Genomic DNA, 17,576 nt, shown 5'->3' on the forward strand with positions numbered 1-17,576 from the left:
TTAAACTTACTGCTGTGATGCTGCCATGCTCGCGCTGCTGCTGAGAGATCCAGTCACGTGACGCGCGTCAGCTGACCTCTGCGCGTTCACAGTGTACAAGCGTTCACATGACCGCGCCCCCGCTCATAACCAGTGTGGCGCTGCGCAATCGAACGCCGCGATGACGAGAGAAATGTCTGAATGCTTTTAAAAGCGCCGTAAAGCAGTCAAATAAGAAATGTAATAATGTTCAGTTTAAAATATCTTGATTACAAGACTTTACTCAGATAATGAAGCAACGCAAATATTACCCTACTTTAGGATAAATGTTTGACTTCCATTTGATTTGCTTTCCTGTAGCTCAGTGGTAAGAGCAAGGTTGTGGGTTCGATCCCGGCGGATTGCATGTGCCTCAGTATAAATGTACAGGATAATGAAATGTAAAATGCTTTGGATAAAAGCGTCTGCCAAATGCATAAATGTAAATGATTTAAAATGATGGTTTTGGGAACAGTTGATTTATTTATGGGGCACAATATCATCCAGACGTTTCAAATGAATTTATTTTTTAATTATCATTAGATATTTAGCCAGTCTTTTGTAAAACATTCAGAAGTACCCGTTAACAAGAATTAAACCACACAAAAAATCTGCACATATTAGATTTTCTTGGTTTATAATTCCACTGAATGATGCCCAGAGCTCGGTGTTTAGTGCAACATCTTTAAAACAAGTTTCACTCCTCAAGGAAATTAAAAAACAATTTAAAGATGACACACATGCTTGCTTTTCACACTATCTCTGTATAATCCTTTTATGTGTTTTAATCATTTTAGGATTTTCACCATGGGTTTGATTTGTGGATCTTATCATCAGCTTCATTCCGCCGTGAGCTCTACAACAATGAAAAGCTGCAGCAGAAATAACATGTTGTGTGTGTGTGTGTGTTCTCATTCTCTAAAGATTCTGCATTACCGCTCTTATAAAGGTCTGAGAGAAATAGATAGAAGCATTGAAAACGTTTATTTCTCGTCCTTTGTCTAAAGTTTCCTCGCCACAGAAAACCGCAGGATTCCATCAGGGATGAATTTGCACGCAGTTGCCTTCATATTCTGGGAAGAGGTTTTTCTCTCTGGTTTCTGGAGCCTGTGGCTTTGATGTTTGTAACTGGATCTTCATGATCTGTCTGATGAAGCTATCTCTTTCTCCATAATGATCAGCATCTTTCGCCACATCTGTTGATAAAGAAGTGACTTCTTTGAAAGGTCGTCCAAACTTATCACATGACTCTCAAGTTATTAACATCTGCAATTGAAACACGTCTCGGTCGAGTGTGACAGTGGGATTCCACAGCTCCAGGCCAGGCTAAAGCTTGAACCCTTCGGTGCATTAAGAAACGCAGGCTGCACTCTGAACTGAAAGAAAGAAAGAGAAGACTGAGTGCATGAGCTCACAACAAAATGCTTTTATCATGTCTCCACATGGGTCTGGTCTGGATGCTGGCTGTACTTTCATCATCATAACGTTCCCTTTCTCTGCATCACTTAAGGTCAACGCACCTGTGGAGACAACCACTACTGGACAAGAGAGAGAGAGAGAGAGAGAATGTCCAAGCTATATGCATTTACATGAAATACACATGAAATCCCCAGAGGGCCTTCTACAGTACAGACATTTAACCGAAATGTGCATTCCATAATGTATTCCATAATGCCATGCACTTAACATTTAATTTCACGTGTGATGAATTTAAAAAGCTGTATATCCATATAAAGGAACTTAGCATGAAATTCACATGTCAACAGAGCACTTCACAACAATCACAAGGACTAACCCTGTACTGTATAGCATACTGTAGTATAATATACTAGTTTTTCATGTTTGCGCATATATAGATAATGTGATACCATAAACAGATGTTACAGAGTCAGATGACTTTAACAATGCTCCAGATGTGTTGATTTAAAACAAAAATATGATCCAGCCACAACTCAAAAATGTCATGGTGATGTACCTGTAAAACAGCAGGCAGCAGCATCCCAGTGGCAAACAGATATCAGAGATTCAGCTGATCAGAGAGAATGAACTATTAGCTGGTTTAATGCAGATTTACCATAGGATGAAACAGTGACACACACACACATGTATCTTTTATTATCCGTGGGGACAGTCCACAGGTGTAATGAGTTGTATACTGTACAAACTGTATATTTTATCCCCTAACCCAACCCATAATCCGAAAGATCATATATTTTCAAGAGCTTTTGTGTCCGTGGTGACCTCTCCACAGTGACACGGGTCTCCATGAGTCGGTGTGCATTCAGGTTAAGGTCCCCACTAACATATAAAAACCAAGTTCATACACAAACATATTTTGTGTTTCCATGTTTGATGGGGACATTCCATAGACACAATGGTTTTATACTGTACAAACTGTGTATCATATTCCTACACCTAACCCAACCCCTAAACTAACAATCACACAAAACTTTCTGCTTTTATAGATTTCCGAAAAATTGAATTCTGTGTGATTTATAAGCTTGTTTCCTCATGGGGACCCAAAAATGTCCCCACAAGGACAAGGATTTTAGATATTGCCATCTTTTTGGGGACATTTCGTCCCCATATCGCAGGGTTTACCCTACACTCTAAAAAATGCTGGGTTATTTCTGTAAACACATTTTTGGGTTAATTGTGCTGGGTCATAATTTTGGGTTGTTTGAGGTACTGTAAACACACAGTTGGGTTGCTCATGCTGGGTCAAATGGACTGTAGGGGTTCTTTCACCACTGAACAGCTGGGTTGGGTTATTTTGACCCAACCGGTTTGTTCATTTTTCCACTTCATCGAACCTTCTGGATCCTTCACGCGTCTCCTTGTAAGACGGCAACGCACATCACGGCAAGCTGATTTTATAAGGTAAATAAATATGATAATATGATTATTTTTAATAACTTGTGGTAAGAGCACACTGATTTTACTGTTTAATGCAGTATTTGATCTGTCTCTGTGCGGAGGAAGTGTTTTATTCTGTGATTGATTAACGTTAAGTAATTTAGCAGCTTAGCATGCTATTTTTTTTACAAAAAAAGTCCTTAACAATCGCTTTATCGTTATGTTATATATATATATATGTGTGTGTGTGTACGTGTGCATATTTTTACTTTAAAAGATTTTTATCCTTCACGTTAAATCCTCATGGAAATGTATGAACTAGCCTTAGGTCAGAAATACATGGTATAGTTCGGTTACTGTTTGCCTACTGTATGGGGTTGTAATGTTTAGTCAGAATTAGATAATTTCATACAAAACTTAATCTAAGGGGATATTTTTTCAAGTGTCTGTGACGTGCCGGATCCAACCAACTAGCAATAATTTAAAATTTAGCATTTTCGCGCTTTTTTCCCCTGAGGTAACGTTACCGTTAGCTGCATTAGCTAAAAGCTAAGCCTCTTAATCTCACTGATTATTACAATTAATGACAAGAATAATGTTTGGAAAATTAAACAGAAATTATCTTCTGACACACGACAGCAAACGATAGAAATAACTGACTTTTATTCCATTTTCCAGCTGGTAAAAATACTAGTGTTCTAATAGTTTTGGCCATCACTGTGTGATTTATGTATATCCTCAGAAGTAAATGATATACAATATGAATGTAGTGAATGAAGTAAAATACTAAAAGTGAAGTTTGAAGTTTTCTTCTAAAATTAGCATTTTTATAAGGCCTCTGTGTTTGTTCATTAAATGCATTTTAACTTAAATGTTAGTTATGTTTTAAGACTAACTGTCATATATTTAACAGGTGGGGACTTTCATGGTGGAATACTTGCAAAACGCTGAGACCAGTGATATAATCTGCACATTTTTTGCCTTTGGGACGAGGCAGCAACTACATCCCAGACCTTCGTCATTGTTTCCGGACATGCCATTGAGAAAGACTTGTTGCTCAGTTGATCTGTTTCAAGTCCTTTTCTGTGCTTGATGTTAACTAAGCAGTCTCTTCCTACTTAGGAATTTCTCCAGCATCCAGTTTATCATATTGATGGAAATGAGTGAAGAGGGAAGTTTTTGAGGACAACAGTTTTTTCTGGGCACTTGTAACATGTTTTAAGTTGTCACATGTATTGTCTGTTGTTTTGAGTCTTTGTTTGGCTTAGTTTTAATGGCACACTGTTTGGACTGATTCTCATGTGCCAATAATATATTTTTGAGTGTTCTAATGCTGCAATGTTGATATATAGAATAGGAATCTACAGTGCCTAATTCACCCAGTTTTGTGTTTTTAAAGAAACTGATCTACAAAAACTTGTTTTTATGTGTCTGTAGGTGTTGGATGAAATGTATGACAATTGCACCCATTCAATAAATGTAAAGAAATAAATTTTATAAAAATGCATATTTACAATTGCATTTGTTTTGTGTAATTGTATTACATATAAAATATAATAATTTTACATTCCCTTGAGATTATATATTTTTATTGGTAAATATAAAAGTAGCAAGGCAATGAGACAACATATAACCCAATGTTTAGGTTATGTTAACCCAGAAACACAGTTAACAAGACCCACTAGTTGGGTCAAACAAACAACCCAGCATTTTGGGTCAAATGGTTAAACCCAGCACTTGGGTCAAAATAACCCAGCGCGTGTTCTGTCCCATAGTTACCCAGCAGCTGGGTTAAGGTTGGGTTATTTTCTAACCCAGCAATTCTTAGTGTGTACCCACAAACACACACACACACATAATTTCTGTAATTTTCTGATATGCTCACGTTTGTACAAAGTTTAACATGTTATCCCATCACAACAGGTGTGTGAAATCAAAATAAATGACCCTAAATCACTTTAGGAATCACAGTGTTATATTTACTTGAGAATATGTCATGTTGTGGAAAGCCAAAGTAACCACGGTATACCACCACAACATGACAGAAGTGAGTTTTATGTACAGTATGTGGGCACAGCACACATTTCCTCATTAAATGTTAGTGTGGTGTATATTGTGTGTGTGTGTGATTTGCCGTCCGGTGGATTGACTCGACTGCAGCCGTTTGACTGCAGTGCGGTAGAAGCCTCTCTCGTGTCTGTATGAACACGTGTTGCTCGGCAGACGCCTCCACACCAGAAACCACCAGAGATGAAACCAGAACAACCTTGACTGGATATCCTCTCTCTCTCTCTCTCTCTCTCTCTCTCTCACACACACACACACACACTGTCAAGAAAGCGTTTTGTCCGGTTGAGTGCGGCTCACATGGGCCGTCCAGCCTTTGAAATACAATCCGAAGGATCCCTTTGATATTAAAGCAGCAACCTTGAGTTTCTCTGGAGGAACAGTAAGACATTCTGCATGTAGAAACTTCAGAACTTTGATGAATGTAACCGTGATTTAATACACACGAGTTGATCACACACGAAAAGCATGATGCTGATGTTTAACTCATCACTCCAGGAGATTTGGACGCATTGCAGTGATTTCAGCTTTTTGTTGGCAACGTTTTAATAATTATCGTGACACTTTCTTCTGTTAGGCAGGGAAGAAGCTGATTAGGACAGGGGTTTTCAAACCGGGGTCCCGGGACCCCAGGGGGCCTCCAGAAGGTTCCAAGGGGTCCCCCATAATAATGATAAAAGTCCACAGTGTTTATCTGCTTTTTTTGCTCTTGATAATCTCCAGAATTGTTTATGAATCTTTCTAGTGAGTTTTTATCAGTTTCTTTTTTGGGACTTAAAGTGAAATTGTTGCCGACTATTTAGGTTTAGAAGCAACATGTTGCCTTTATAATATAATATTTACATTTACTGTAATTAACCAATTTTAAATGTTACTTTACACAGAAAAAATATAGATTGATAAATATTTTAGAAAAGGTTAATCATATTTGGGGGTCCCGCACTTCAATACCACATCATGTTTTTTCTCGCTGAAAACAGTTAATTACAATTATTTTATTATTGTAAGGTTAGGTATGGGATGGGTAGGCGTAAACTAATATTATTTATCATAACTTTATGGCGAGATTTTGCACCACTTCCGGCAATGGCTGTAATTAATTTCTATGGAGGCCAAGCGGGGCAATTTTGAGGTTGGTCGTGATGTTGACGGCACAAGTCGCACCGGCTGTTAATGGTTTAGTGAGGAAATTTGAGTTCTTGATTTTGCTCTCGACTCAAAAGATCGAGCACAGTTTGTCATGATTTGACTCTTTAAATGTCCAGTGCTGTTGGCGATGGAGACGGATGCTAAAGTTTTCATATTCTTGATGAAAGAGTTTCACCTGCAGAGTTCAATACTTTAATGATGGTTTAAAGAGTGTTTCACTTGAACACACTGTGAAGAGAATATGAGCAGTTACTAGAAATGTATTTAGCAGGGGCAACTGGTTTCAGAGGCAGACCAGGTATTTACATTTTGATGAGAGATTATGAAGACCAACCTGTGTATAATATGTACTGATGAATCAGTTGAAGGCATGTGGGCAATTCCGTGAAAATGTCAACCATACCACAATTTTTTTACGATAACAGCAAAGATTTTAACATTTGGTGGTTCAAATACCCATGTGAGATCTCTCTTCAAACATGTAAAGCATTTGTTTTATTTTTAGTGCATGATCTTTCATAGTCAGGTAAGAGCCACTTTCAGGATTGTCACATACATAACGATACATATTCCTCATAAATGGACACATGAAAATGAATATAAAGTAACTATTTTATGTTTTATAAAGAGTCATCCCTTCTCCATTCATTGGGTATTATTGCTTTAGGATTGTCTATTTTATTTTATAGAAATCCTACAAAGTTTATCGTCAGCAAAAAAACACGTCCTTTTTTTGTCACATGTCCCCCCTTTTTTCATTTTTTTTTCATAGACTGAGATTGTTTGATGTTTAGACTCTATCATCAAGGGTTCTGTAAAATATAAACAGATGCTTCAATATAATCGTAATAAAAATTCATTCACTGAGCATTTTTATGTCACGTCCATAACGCTGGAATTGCCCATGTGTTAAAGTAAATTAGATCTATCATGATTTTTTTGTGGATTTGATAAAGGTAATATGGGATGAAACAGATGCATCTTTAATATGCCTGCTTACACAAAATGGCCTCCTTTTCATAATATATATTTTATAACAATGACATTTTTTACTATATGATGGTAAAAAACAACAATGTTCGAGCAGCATTTATGACTGAGGTCTCTGTCTCATCTCGTCTTTTGAAATGTTGACCCAGTAAACAATTTAAGGATGAATCACAGTGAGATAACGCTCCCAACCTATGACGTCACAAACCGCTGGAAGACATGGGCAAAAATAAATGGGACCGACCGCAGGGTTCGCACCATCCCGCCGCTCGTCACGTAACCCGCGATCAATATTTAATGTTCATTTTCAAGCTGTCGGCTGAAATCTAGAAAATTGGTCTCCTCCAAGCTCGCGGGGCGGTGACAGAGATTGGAGTTAAATATATGGCCGCAGGAGTGGAGAACACACAACTCATCTGTGCGCAGACAGACGGATCGCTCGCTGGCCCTGACACCAGCATGAATCCTCCTCCTACAGCAAACAAAGTCATCTCCAGCGAATAAAGACTGCAACTGTGCTCATACAAATGACCTACAGAGAATCGCACAATTTATACAGACATTATATAATAAAACTTGTGATAGGACGAGCGTATGGTGTAATGTTTGATCTCACGTCAGATGTTTCACTCCTGTTTATGTAAAGCGCAGTTTGTCACACTGGGTTTAGAGACGTCTACCCACACGGTTATTGATCACAGCCAGACCTCTGCAGGCTCTCTGATGTCTTTCTAACCAAACAACAAATATTGCACACTATAAAAATAGCTGTAATGAGTAATGTGAGGATGTTCTGAAACTTCCAAACTGTTCTGACGGTCAGGTATGCCCATACAATTTACTGAATGTTCATTTAATACGTAGCTACCAAAGACAAGCTTTTACTTCTTCACAGCAATGTCGAAGAAAAAGCATTTTTGGTTCTTCAAAAAACCTTTTAGTCAATGGTTGTTGAACCGTTTCTCTCTTACCTGTTCATAATCTAAAGATCCCATTTCCCCTACAAAGAAGCTTTTGTGAAACAAATGTTCAGCAAATTTTCTTTGTCACCATACAGCCCAAAATTGCTAACCTCACGCTTTAACCACTGAGCTACAGGAAAGCACTATAACAAGTCTGTAAACACACTTCTAAATTTCATTCTAGAGATCTGGAGCATTTAAGCTGTTTTTTATTAGTGTGAGTTTTTTAGGAACTTATAGATCTGTGATTTCAAAAAATAACCAGACGCTTATCTCTTATTTATGCCAGGAAAATGAGTTTCAAATGAGCCACTTCAGATCGATGGTATAAAGAACAATAACTTCAACGACATTAGGATTGAACTGTATATCAGTGAGTAAATATAAGTGATCATGACATTTAGACACTTCCTCTGTGGCCCCCGCGCCCTCCAGTGTTTCTACATGATTTTAGTGATGTACTCTCATCACCCTTAAATAAGCTTAACGTGATTTAATCCGTTCTGTTGAATTTCGACAAATTCAGCACAGAAAATGAGCTCGCTGTCACATCTGGGTCTGATTATAAGCAATAAATCTCTCCATCCCCTCAATATATATAAATAATTGACATGTGATATGAAACCTTGTGACCCAGACTAGAGGAGCTGCAGGGCAGTTTGAACATTTCTCGACTGCGCCTTTCTCTCTCCTTCTCTCTCACTCTCACTCTCTCAAAAGAAAAACCACAGATGAGGTCTCTTCAATATCAATTATTTCTTCTAGACATCAATGAGATTAAATGGAGAGCAAATGGAAACTGGGCCCATGTGATATTTTAGCGGTATGATAAGCCAAGATTTTACGGTATGGCGGTACCAGAGCCATTTAGAGAGAGAGAGAGTTGCGTCAACTCCGTTGACTCCAATGGAACAATTTTTTCAAAGCAATGACGATTGATGGAGGCTCTCAATAGTTCCTGGAAGTTCCTAACACATGAATCGCTGAGGCAAAACGGACCGATTGTGACAAACTTTTAACCCATTTGAAGACGCAGGTCATTTAATAAATAAAAAAATGAAAGAAATAAAGCATTTAAAGAGAAAGCATCACTTCCTGGAACTATCTGAAGGCATGAATCAAGTGACACGAGAACATTTTTATGACTCTCTCTCTCAACGGGCTAAGGGCGGTACTACTTTAAAATGTGTTCTTTTCAAATGTCTGATTGAAAAACATTGAACACAATGTATTTTATTTTTAAGTAACACAAAACATTTGAGACAGTACTAAACATGTACAGTATGTCAGGCTTAATTCAGTGGGTCCCAAACTTTTTGAATACACACATTTCTAGTAATTAAAACCGCATGTATAAATGTAAATAAATTAAATGCAGATGAGCAAACTAGCACAGAACCTGATGGATTCCTGCCCTTTCCATGTTTGAGACATAAAAGACAACTCATACCTGGGAAACGATATCACAGAATGCTTTGACACTTTTCCAATCCGCGGTGTACCTTGAAACCGGTATTTGGCCCAAGCCTACACTCTAAAATATATTGTGAAGACAGTTTGCATCAATATTTTTCAGATATTTTAAAATAAAGTTGATTCTGACAAACTACATTGGGTCAGACAGATTACGTTTTTCTCTTAAATGAAATGTATTTTTCAGTAACACCAACTTAAAAATTGTTGCACAATTAAGTTTTAACTATACCAAAAAATAATATTTTGACTTGCACCAATTTGTAAAATTAAGTTGTGCCAACAGATGCCATGAATTTTTTAGCATCAGAAATCTGACATATGTGTCTGTCATTGGTGTTTGAGAAGAGACGTTAACAATGTGAGCTCAGATTTGTCAAGTCAACATTCAAAAGCCAATATCATTGAAGATCTCAATATCAACTCCAAATTTCTCATCACATTAACTCAAATCCAGATTATTTCACATCTCCAATCTAAATTAATTTACACCTCCAGACTCTTCATGTGTCTCAAGAACTACACTCTCAAGTGTTTCTCTTTTTATTAAGTCATTTTAGGAGAAACATCTGAGAATAAGTTGATACTAAACACGACTGAGACCTCCTGTATAAAGAGCAATAACATTCTTGTCTGGTTATGAGGAGTTCTGAAAGTCGAATATTTGACTGCATGTGCACTTTTCAAAGTTAAGCTTTAGAGATGCAGTTGTGTGCATGACATCATCGCTTAAAGAAGCTTTTCATAAATGTGTGTTGATAAATAGTTGTGTGTGAGAGAGATACTGTACGTGTTTGTGTATGTATTTCTGGGCTCGAGTCTTAAACGTGTAAGATTCCCATTCCAGTGTTGTGGTTCATTAAGCGTCCGCTTCGCTTCATTAATCTTGATCAATCGACAGCTGCGTCCAGACCGGCCGAAGTTCTTTACGGCACAAGCGCTGAGTCAGACGGAGCTCAGCATCCTGCAATTAAAGAGATATGAGCTCGGCCCGCGGGTCACTCCAGTCCATAACTTCACACACTGCTAATATAAAGGGATATGCATCGATGCATCCCTTCATGTCTGCTGGCGGGACAAGAATGCCAGAATGATGTGCAGAATGTTTGCGAGAGCCGGAATAAGTTTATTCATTAAAAAGCTTCTTTTCGGTGGGTTATCTATACGAGAAAAGAAGAGCCGTAGGGTTGCTGCTTTAACTCTACACATGTTGGCAAATTCAAAACCCACTCTCATTTGCATATCTAATTTCTCTCTCTCTGTTGAATTATTTTGATCTCTCGCTCCAATAAAAGCATTTCTTCCCCGCGTCTGCAGTGCATTATAATTCATAGCGCAGAATCTCCGCAGGGCTGTTTTGTTTCTTTGCTGTGTTGGATAGAATGCGAGTTTCTCGTCGGTCGCTTTGGTGTTTGTAACCTGACGTGGAAATTTCCCAGGTGGCTGGACTGTTGCCTTCTTTCTTTCCAGCTGTGGCCTTTCGTTCCTCTTCTGCTTTTTGAGCAGGCTTGAAGGCAATGAGGTTATGGGGAGGATTATCTGCGTATGATCTGTTTGTGTGTGAGGGGGGGGGGCTATACTGATGGGGGCTAAATATTCAAAGTGTCTTTACAAAAGTGTTAAAATGTAAGAAATGGCTACATGTGTAAGTTGTTTCTGCTGGTTAAAAGGAATCAAATCTTTGAAGTCATGTTTTTGATGTTAAGTTCGTGAGTTTGAGTAGAACATGAGAGTTCTAGTGCACCATTAACCCTGTTAAGTGTTATATAATGTCAAGCTGTTTTTAACACGGATTTGTGTTATTTGGTTGTGTTCATCAAATACTTAATAAGAGATCAGATGCGATTAAGGACCTTATTTGATCATTACGTAACATCTCATGAAGAGTTTGGTTCCAAAATTAGATTTTTTTATGAAATTTATTTATTGTGCTTTCCAATCAATATCAATTAAACTGCAGTTTTTTTGTTTTGTTTAAGGCAATAAAAACAAAACAATAAATACAGCTCACCAGCACAGATAACATAATAAAAAGCATTTAATTTTTTACATTTTTAACAAACAGAGTTATCTCATTTTGGAGTCAAACTCTTCACATGACTAGTTCATTTTCAGAAACAGATAACTAAAGGATTTTAAAATGTTACAACAACTTTTTTTATTATGCATTCCAATTAATGTCAATCAAACTGCAGTCTCTTTGTTTTGATTTATGCCATAAAACAAAAAAATGCAGCTAACTAACGCAATAAAAACATGATAACATAATAAAAAACATGATTTTTGAAATATTTTAAAAGTTATCTCATTTTGGAAACAAACTCTTCATATGACAAGTTCATTTTCAAATACAGTTAACTAAAAGATTTTATAAAGGTAAATAAAATGTATTGTCCATTACAACTGCATGTGTGTTGTTCTGATTAAGTAATAACAACAACAAAAACAGCCAACACAACAAAACACAAAAACATGATTTTTGCTTGTTTTTTATTATCAGTTTTTACCAAAACTCTTCAAATACAATTTACATACTGATAAAATGACCTCCACATGTGTTCAGTCTCTAGTGTGAAATGTTTTTATTTTGATTCTTTGAAGGAAGCAGACGGTGTTTTGAACAGCGAGCTCTTGTCCTGGACTGCAGAAGTGTTTGTAGAATCAGTGAAGAAGAGGTCAGTTCAGGGATTTGATAGTCAAACATTCATTTTCCGATGTGGAACTTCACTTGAGCGCAGTTTATTATTGTTAACATGTGAAGTGTTTGAATCAATCTCTCCATATGATTGTGTTCATGGCATCTGTGTGTGATTTACCTCTAACACACTGAAAACTTCAAATATATTTGATTTCTTTTGATATTGAGTCGCATGTGGGTTGACTTGAACACACAACTGAAGTTGTGACTGAATTAAGCTGTGGTTCTGAACCCGGACAGCGGAGGGCGCTGTGATTGAGGCTGTGAAACATCCAGAGCCAAACTTTAGGAAAAGAGTTTGTTCTGTTTAAAGTCCCCGTGAACCGGAAGTTGCGATCGTTTTTAATCACGTATTCTGACACAGTTCCGAGTGAAAGGGAATTTCGAAGGGGAAAATTAGTAGGCGTGGCTTGCCTCTTTCCCTGCGAATTGTAAAAACAGACGTTGCAATCTGAAATGGAACTGACAGCAGATAGTAAGTTTAAGGGGAGGAGTTAACGGAGGCTCCGCCCAAGCCATCTAGTTTATGTACTTTGGACGGTCATTTCAGGCCGGAAGTGCATTTTCAGATTTCAATTGAAGATTATGAGAGTACATGAATTTAAAAAAGAAAAAGTAAGAATTGTCATTTTTTATTTCACTGGGACTTTAAAATGTGAATAATATTACCCCTGATTTCATTACTTTATAACTGCCAATAATGTCATTCATCTGTTATAACTCAGGATATTTGACACAAACATCACAAACTTGTTTGTATGAAATGTTTAGAAAATGATCAGAAATTCCTCTTTAAATTCCAGCCAGCATGAATTTATTGTTCTCTTCACTTTAGCGTGTGTGTGCATGTGTGTGTGTAAGATAATGATGCTGATCCACCTGCCTTTGCCTTTCTCCCCTACAGGACATTTAGAGTTTTTCCTAATTAAACATTTGTTTGTTTATTTGTTGTGTGTTTGTGTGTGTGTTGTTTTGGCCATGTCTCTGTGAGAAGCTGACTGATGTGACCAGTGGATACAGACCCAGCTTTGATCTGCTTCCATACAGAGAGAGAGTGAGAGAGAGAGAGAGAGAGAGAGTGAGAGAGAGAGAGAGAGAGAGAGAGAGAGTGAGAGAGAGAGAGAGAGAGAGAGAGAGACTCATTACTGATGCTGAATACATTTATTTATTTAGCATGAAGAATCTTTCACCCTCAGAATGAAACGTTCCAGTTTGTGCTGGCGTGACCCTGCATGTGATGTGATGGCGGGTGAGTTGCGGCATACATTCATCTTCCATCCTTCAGCATCAGCAGGCGGTTTGTAAATGTGCTTAACATCCTACAGAGACCTGAAACAGCTGATATGTGGACAACAAAAGTCTTATGGTTCAATTTTTCGAAATTGAGATTTTGACAAAATATGAAAGCAGAATAAATAAGCTTTCTATTGATATATGAGTTATATCTGGCTGAGATACAACCGTTTAAACTCACAAATCTGAGAGTGCAAAAAATGAAAATATTGAGAAAATTGCCTTTGAAGTTGCTAATCAGGGGCACTGTAGCGGGCCACCCACTCACAAAAATAAAGTTTTTATGTATTTAAGGTACGAAATTTACAAAATATCTCCATGGAACACGATCATTCCTTCATACCCTAATGATTTTTGGCATTAAAGAAAAATCAATAATTTTGACCCATACAATGTATTTTTGTCTTTTACTAAAAATGTTCCCGTGCTACTTAAGACTGGTTTTGTGGTCCAGGGTCAGATATGATCAGAGATCTTGCTTGAATAAAGTTCATACGTGCTCTTCTAGTTGTGCTTCTACTTGAGCAGTTACACATGACTGATGACTACAGTCAAATGTCATTCTGTGTTTTTGGTTTCTGCTTAACAAAGTATTTGACTGTCAAATTATAAAAATGAAATTTCTTGTTCTGAAAAGACAGACATTGTTTCACCGCTATTGTTATCCTCTTCTTGCTTTTCACACGTCTGGAAATGCATAACCCATCCTCAATGTTAAATCCCTACAGTCTCTCTCTCTCTCTCTCTCTCTCTCTCTCTCTCTCTCTCTCACACACACACACACGCGCATTGCTCTGCCTCTCTTTCTGGTGCTGATGCTTTAAGAGGCGGCGCGTTCGAAGCGTCGTTCATTTGCGCGCAGCATCCTGCGCTCGTCCACCTGGATCGTGAGGAGTTTGAGTTGCGATCCGCTTCTCATCACTGAAACTAAGAATCCGTGACAGTTTTCCACTGAGTTTCTCCACCCGAACACATCGCCACACCGTTCCTGCAGCGACCGCCCGGAGACATCGGCAGCTTCACGAGGGAAATCTGCACGACACGCGGAAGAACGCGCATCGTCGTAGTGGACCGAAGCAGACAGCTGGACTCTCTGATCCATCACCATCTGAACTACCAGAATAGACTCGCAGACAGAAGGGATTGCGAACAAAGTGCAACTGGATACCGCGCACGAGAGGAGCGGGGCGGATCGTGGAAAGCGAGTTTCGCTCTTTCCATTGTGCTGAAATGATCTGATCTGTCACCGAAGACTGGAGCACAGCAGAATATCATCTGGACAGGTCAGTTCTGATGCTTTCACACGTTACACGACAGTCAATGAGAGATGCGTAAAGATTTGAGCCGCGGACCTGACAGGTTGTTGGTTCAAACTTTGCGCTGTGCCTTTACTAATACAGTTTTTTATTACTGCAATAATTGTGCTAACTCGTATCTAATAGCAAAGAAAGCAGAGAATTAAATATTCTCAAATGCACAGAATTGATTTCTACTTTTAAGAGCACTTTTTAAGGATAAAGGTGTCATTTTGTTAACGTGGTACATGCTTGTATCATTAGTTGGATGTAAATATGCAGCTCCATGTGCAAACGTGTAAAAACATTCCCACCTGTATTCGTGTTGAAAACACAATTGTATAAAAACATGTAAGACGTGGCTGTCAATGTTTATTTGACGATTCCATGTGCATGCGAAGATTATAAACAGTTGATCAAAGTTATTGGCAACAATAAGTGGGTGTTTGTCATTTTTGATGCATTCATCATAATATTGCTTTCTTAATGTTGTGCAGTTCAGAAGTTATTCAAATGAAGTCGGTTTTTCTGCAATTATTATGACACAGTGATTTAGTTTAGTCTGAAATAAATTTACATTTAATCCATAATTAAGCATACCAAAGGGGAAAGTCAGTGAGCCTGTTTTATAAATGCACCCCGCTGTTCTGATTCAGAGTTTGGTTCTCTTGAGGTCTGCTTTAAAAGTTAGATTTTCTTCACTTGTGAGTCAACCACTTAGCTGTTTCTTCCAGCACGTGATTTACATCACAAACTAAGTTCACACTGTATAAAAAGTGGCCCTTGTGACATCTGATCTGAGCGAGAAACATGACAAATGATCCTGTCAGAATCCATCTCTCAGACTCCATCACTGGTCAGTCGGGCTGTCTGTGAGAATTTAAATTCATACTCTCAGATCCTCCTGTCAGGGGTTTAAATCACATATACAGAATAAAAGATATTTCAGCGAAACCAGACTCACCTAATTGAGCTCCGAGCATGTGTGTGCGAGCGCGCGTGCGTGTGGAGAGGGTCAATGTTGCTCTTTATTCAATCGAGACACAATGTTTCAAGTTAAAGCGGTAAATCTCTCATTTATGTTTTAACTTTGTCTTAGAACTTTCTATGGAAAAGAAGAAATAGAAAGGCGTGCCAACATGAAAAAAACATTGCAGTATGTACTATAGTAAACTAAAACAATTCATACACTATATTATTGAACCTCACCGTAGTTACTATTAAAATATACTTCAAGATTTATTAGAGTAAACTGCTATTTACTATAGTAAATACTTAAGTATAGTTAACAGTTTTGTTTATGTGGGCGTGTATAGCATGTGCTGATAAATCCAAGGTCACGGCTTTCGTTTCTGAGGAACACACTGATCATGTTTCTTTTGACTGCTGTTTGTCGCTTAGATGCGAGACTTTCAAAGCATTAAACATGTAAAGAATCAGTTGTTGATGTACAGTAAAATTGATTTATAAAGTCAGATCATTTTGATCTTGGTAAATCTGAGCAGATCTTGTGACATTGTTGAGTTCGGCTTTTCTGAAACTGGAGGAGACGCTTGGAGTTGTTCTCTGAGGAGCTGGAGATTTAAAGGGGAAGTGTGTCATTCCATGCATCACAATCCGTTTGTTAGAGAAGCTCTGTTATAAAGACAAACGTGACGTTTAACTTGTTCGGGCTCTATGGTTAAGAGTCTTAAGGTAGGTTTTCTCTCTAGTCGGTGTGTTGTGTGTTTGTATGTTTGTTGTGCGGTGTGTTCTGTTCAGACGTGGTGTGCTGCTGGTGTAGCGCGGGGCTGTGACGCACACAGACTGCGCTGTCAGGTTGTGCGAGGCGGTGTGTGTTCGTACGGAGAGTCTCAGCGCTGGCGTTCTACCAGCGGGCAGGAACACACAGTCACACTACAGATGGTTCTGCTGTTCGCCGCGTTCCCACAGACCTGAGGAGAGATCCGTTCCACACTCCACAGGAGAACAAGTGTGTGTGAGAGAGAGAGAACTTGAACATTTGTGTTTAGCCATATCGTTGATGGACAGAGTTTGTGATTCGTGTGTATGTCTGTTTCTTTAGATCTGTTCATGGTATTCAGTTTGTGTAGAGATTCGTGTTAGCAGCATAAAAAGAGAAAGACTCTCATTGATTAAATATTTAAAATAAACGCTGGAATCTTTCTTGAAAAAAAAGGCATTGTCATTTTTTACTTCACTGGTACTTTAAAGGTCCAGTGTATGAGATTTAGCGCCATCTATTGGTGAGGTTGTGAATTGCAGCGAACGGCTCGCTTCACTCCTACCCGCTCCTTTTCGAAGCACTACGGTGGCTGACACAGAACCAAGATGTCATCACGCTTTGATTCTTTTCTGAAGGAGAGAACGTGTTCATGGTACGTTCAGTTTGTCCGTATGGGGCTACCGTAGAAAAAACATGTTGAATTTCATGTAACGGGATCGGCGGTGTATGTAGATAGAAATAGCTCATTCTAAGGTAATGAAAACATTACACTTCATTATGTAAGCTCTTAATACAACTCTGAACACATTGTTGTGTGTTTTAAATTGCATTTCTGGCAATAGATATTCCAAAAAGGACACCCTGGACCTTTAAATAAACTTAAATCAGGTTACTCGGGTTTGTCTAATTTTGTCACGTGCAGTAAAGAGCAGAAAACCTCTGCCGCATTGAATGAAGAAAGACTTTCTTAGGTTGTGTTTGTGAAAAGCTGCTTATTTCTCTCTGGCTCCTTTTCAGAACACAGTTAATAAACGTTTGATGGAAGCATG

General features: G+C 38.2%; 2 protein-coding genes across 4 annotated transcripts in view; one reads left to right on the top strand and one right to left on the bottom strand.

Annotated features, from left to right (window-relative positions):
- The window catches only part of pepd (peptidase D), a 41,390-nt gene extending 41,279 nt beyond the window's left edge, over window positions 1-111 (bottom strand). Inside the window, exon 1 of the mRNA XM_056766363.1 lies at window positions 11-111. Coding sequence (XP_056622341.1) covers window positions 11-27 — 17 coding nt within the window. The 5' untranslated portion in view covers window positions 28-111. The remainder of the gene's footprint in view (window positions 1-10) is intronic.
- Window positions 112-14,338: 14,227 nt separating this feature from the next.
- chst8 (carbohydrate (N-acetylgalactosamine 4-0) sulfotransferase 8) overlaps window positions 14,339-17,576 on the top strand; it is a 126,556-nt gene continuing 123,318 nt past the window's right edge. For 2 of the 3 annotated variants that reach the window (XM_056765827.1, XM_056765831.1), the window contains exon 1: window positions 14,339-14,789. The gene's annotated coding sequence lies outside the window, so the exon portion shown is untranslated. Of the gene's footprint in view, window positions 14,790-16,374; window positions 16,497-17,576 lie in introns of those variants that run through there. The other variant, XM_056765828.1, reaches the window with a different exon arrangement.

The sequence above is a fragment of the Triplophysa dalaica genome, chromosome 14 (assembly GCF_015846415.1).
Source record: "Triplophysa dalaica isolate WHDGS20190420 chromosome 14, ASM1584641v1, whole genome shotgun sequence".
Lineage (NCBI taxonomy): Eukaryota > Metazoa > Chordata > Actinopteri > Cypriniformes > Nemacheilidae > Triplophysa > Triplophysa dalaica.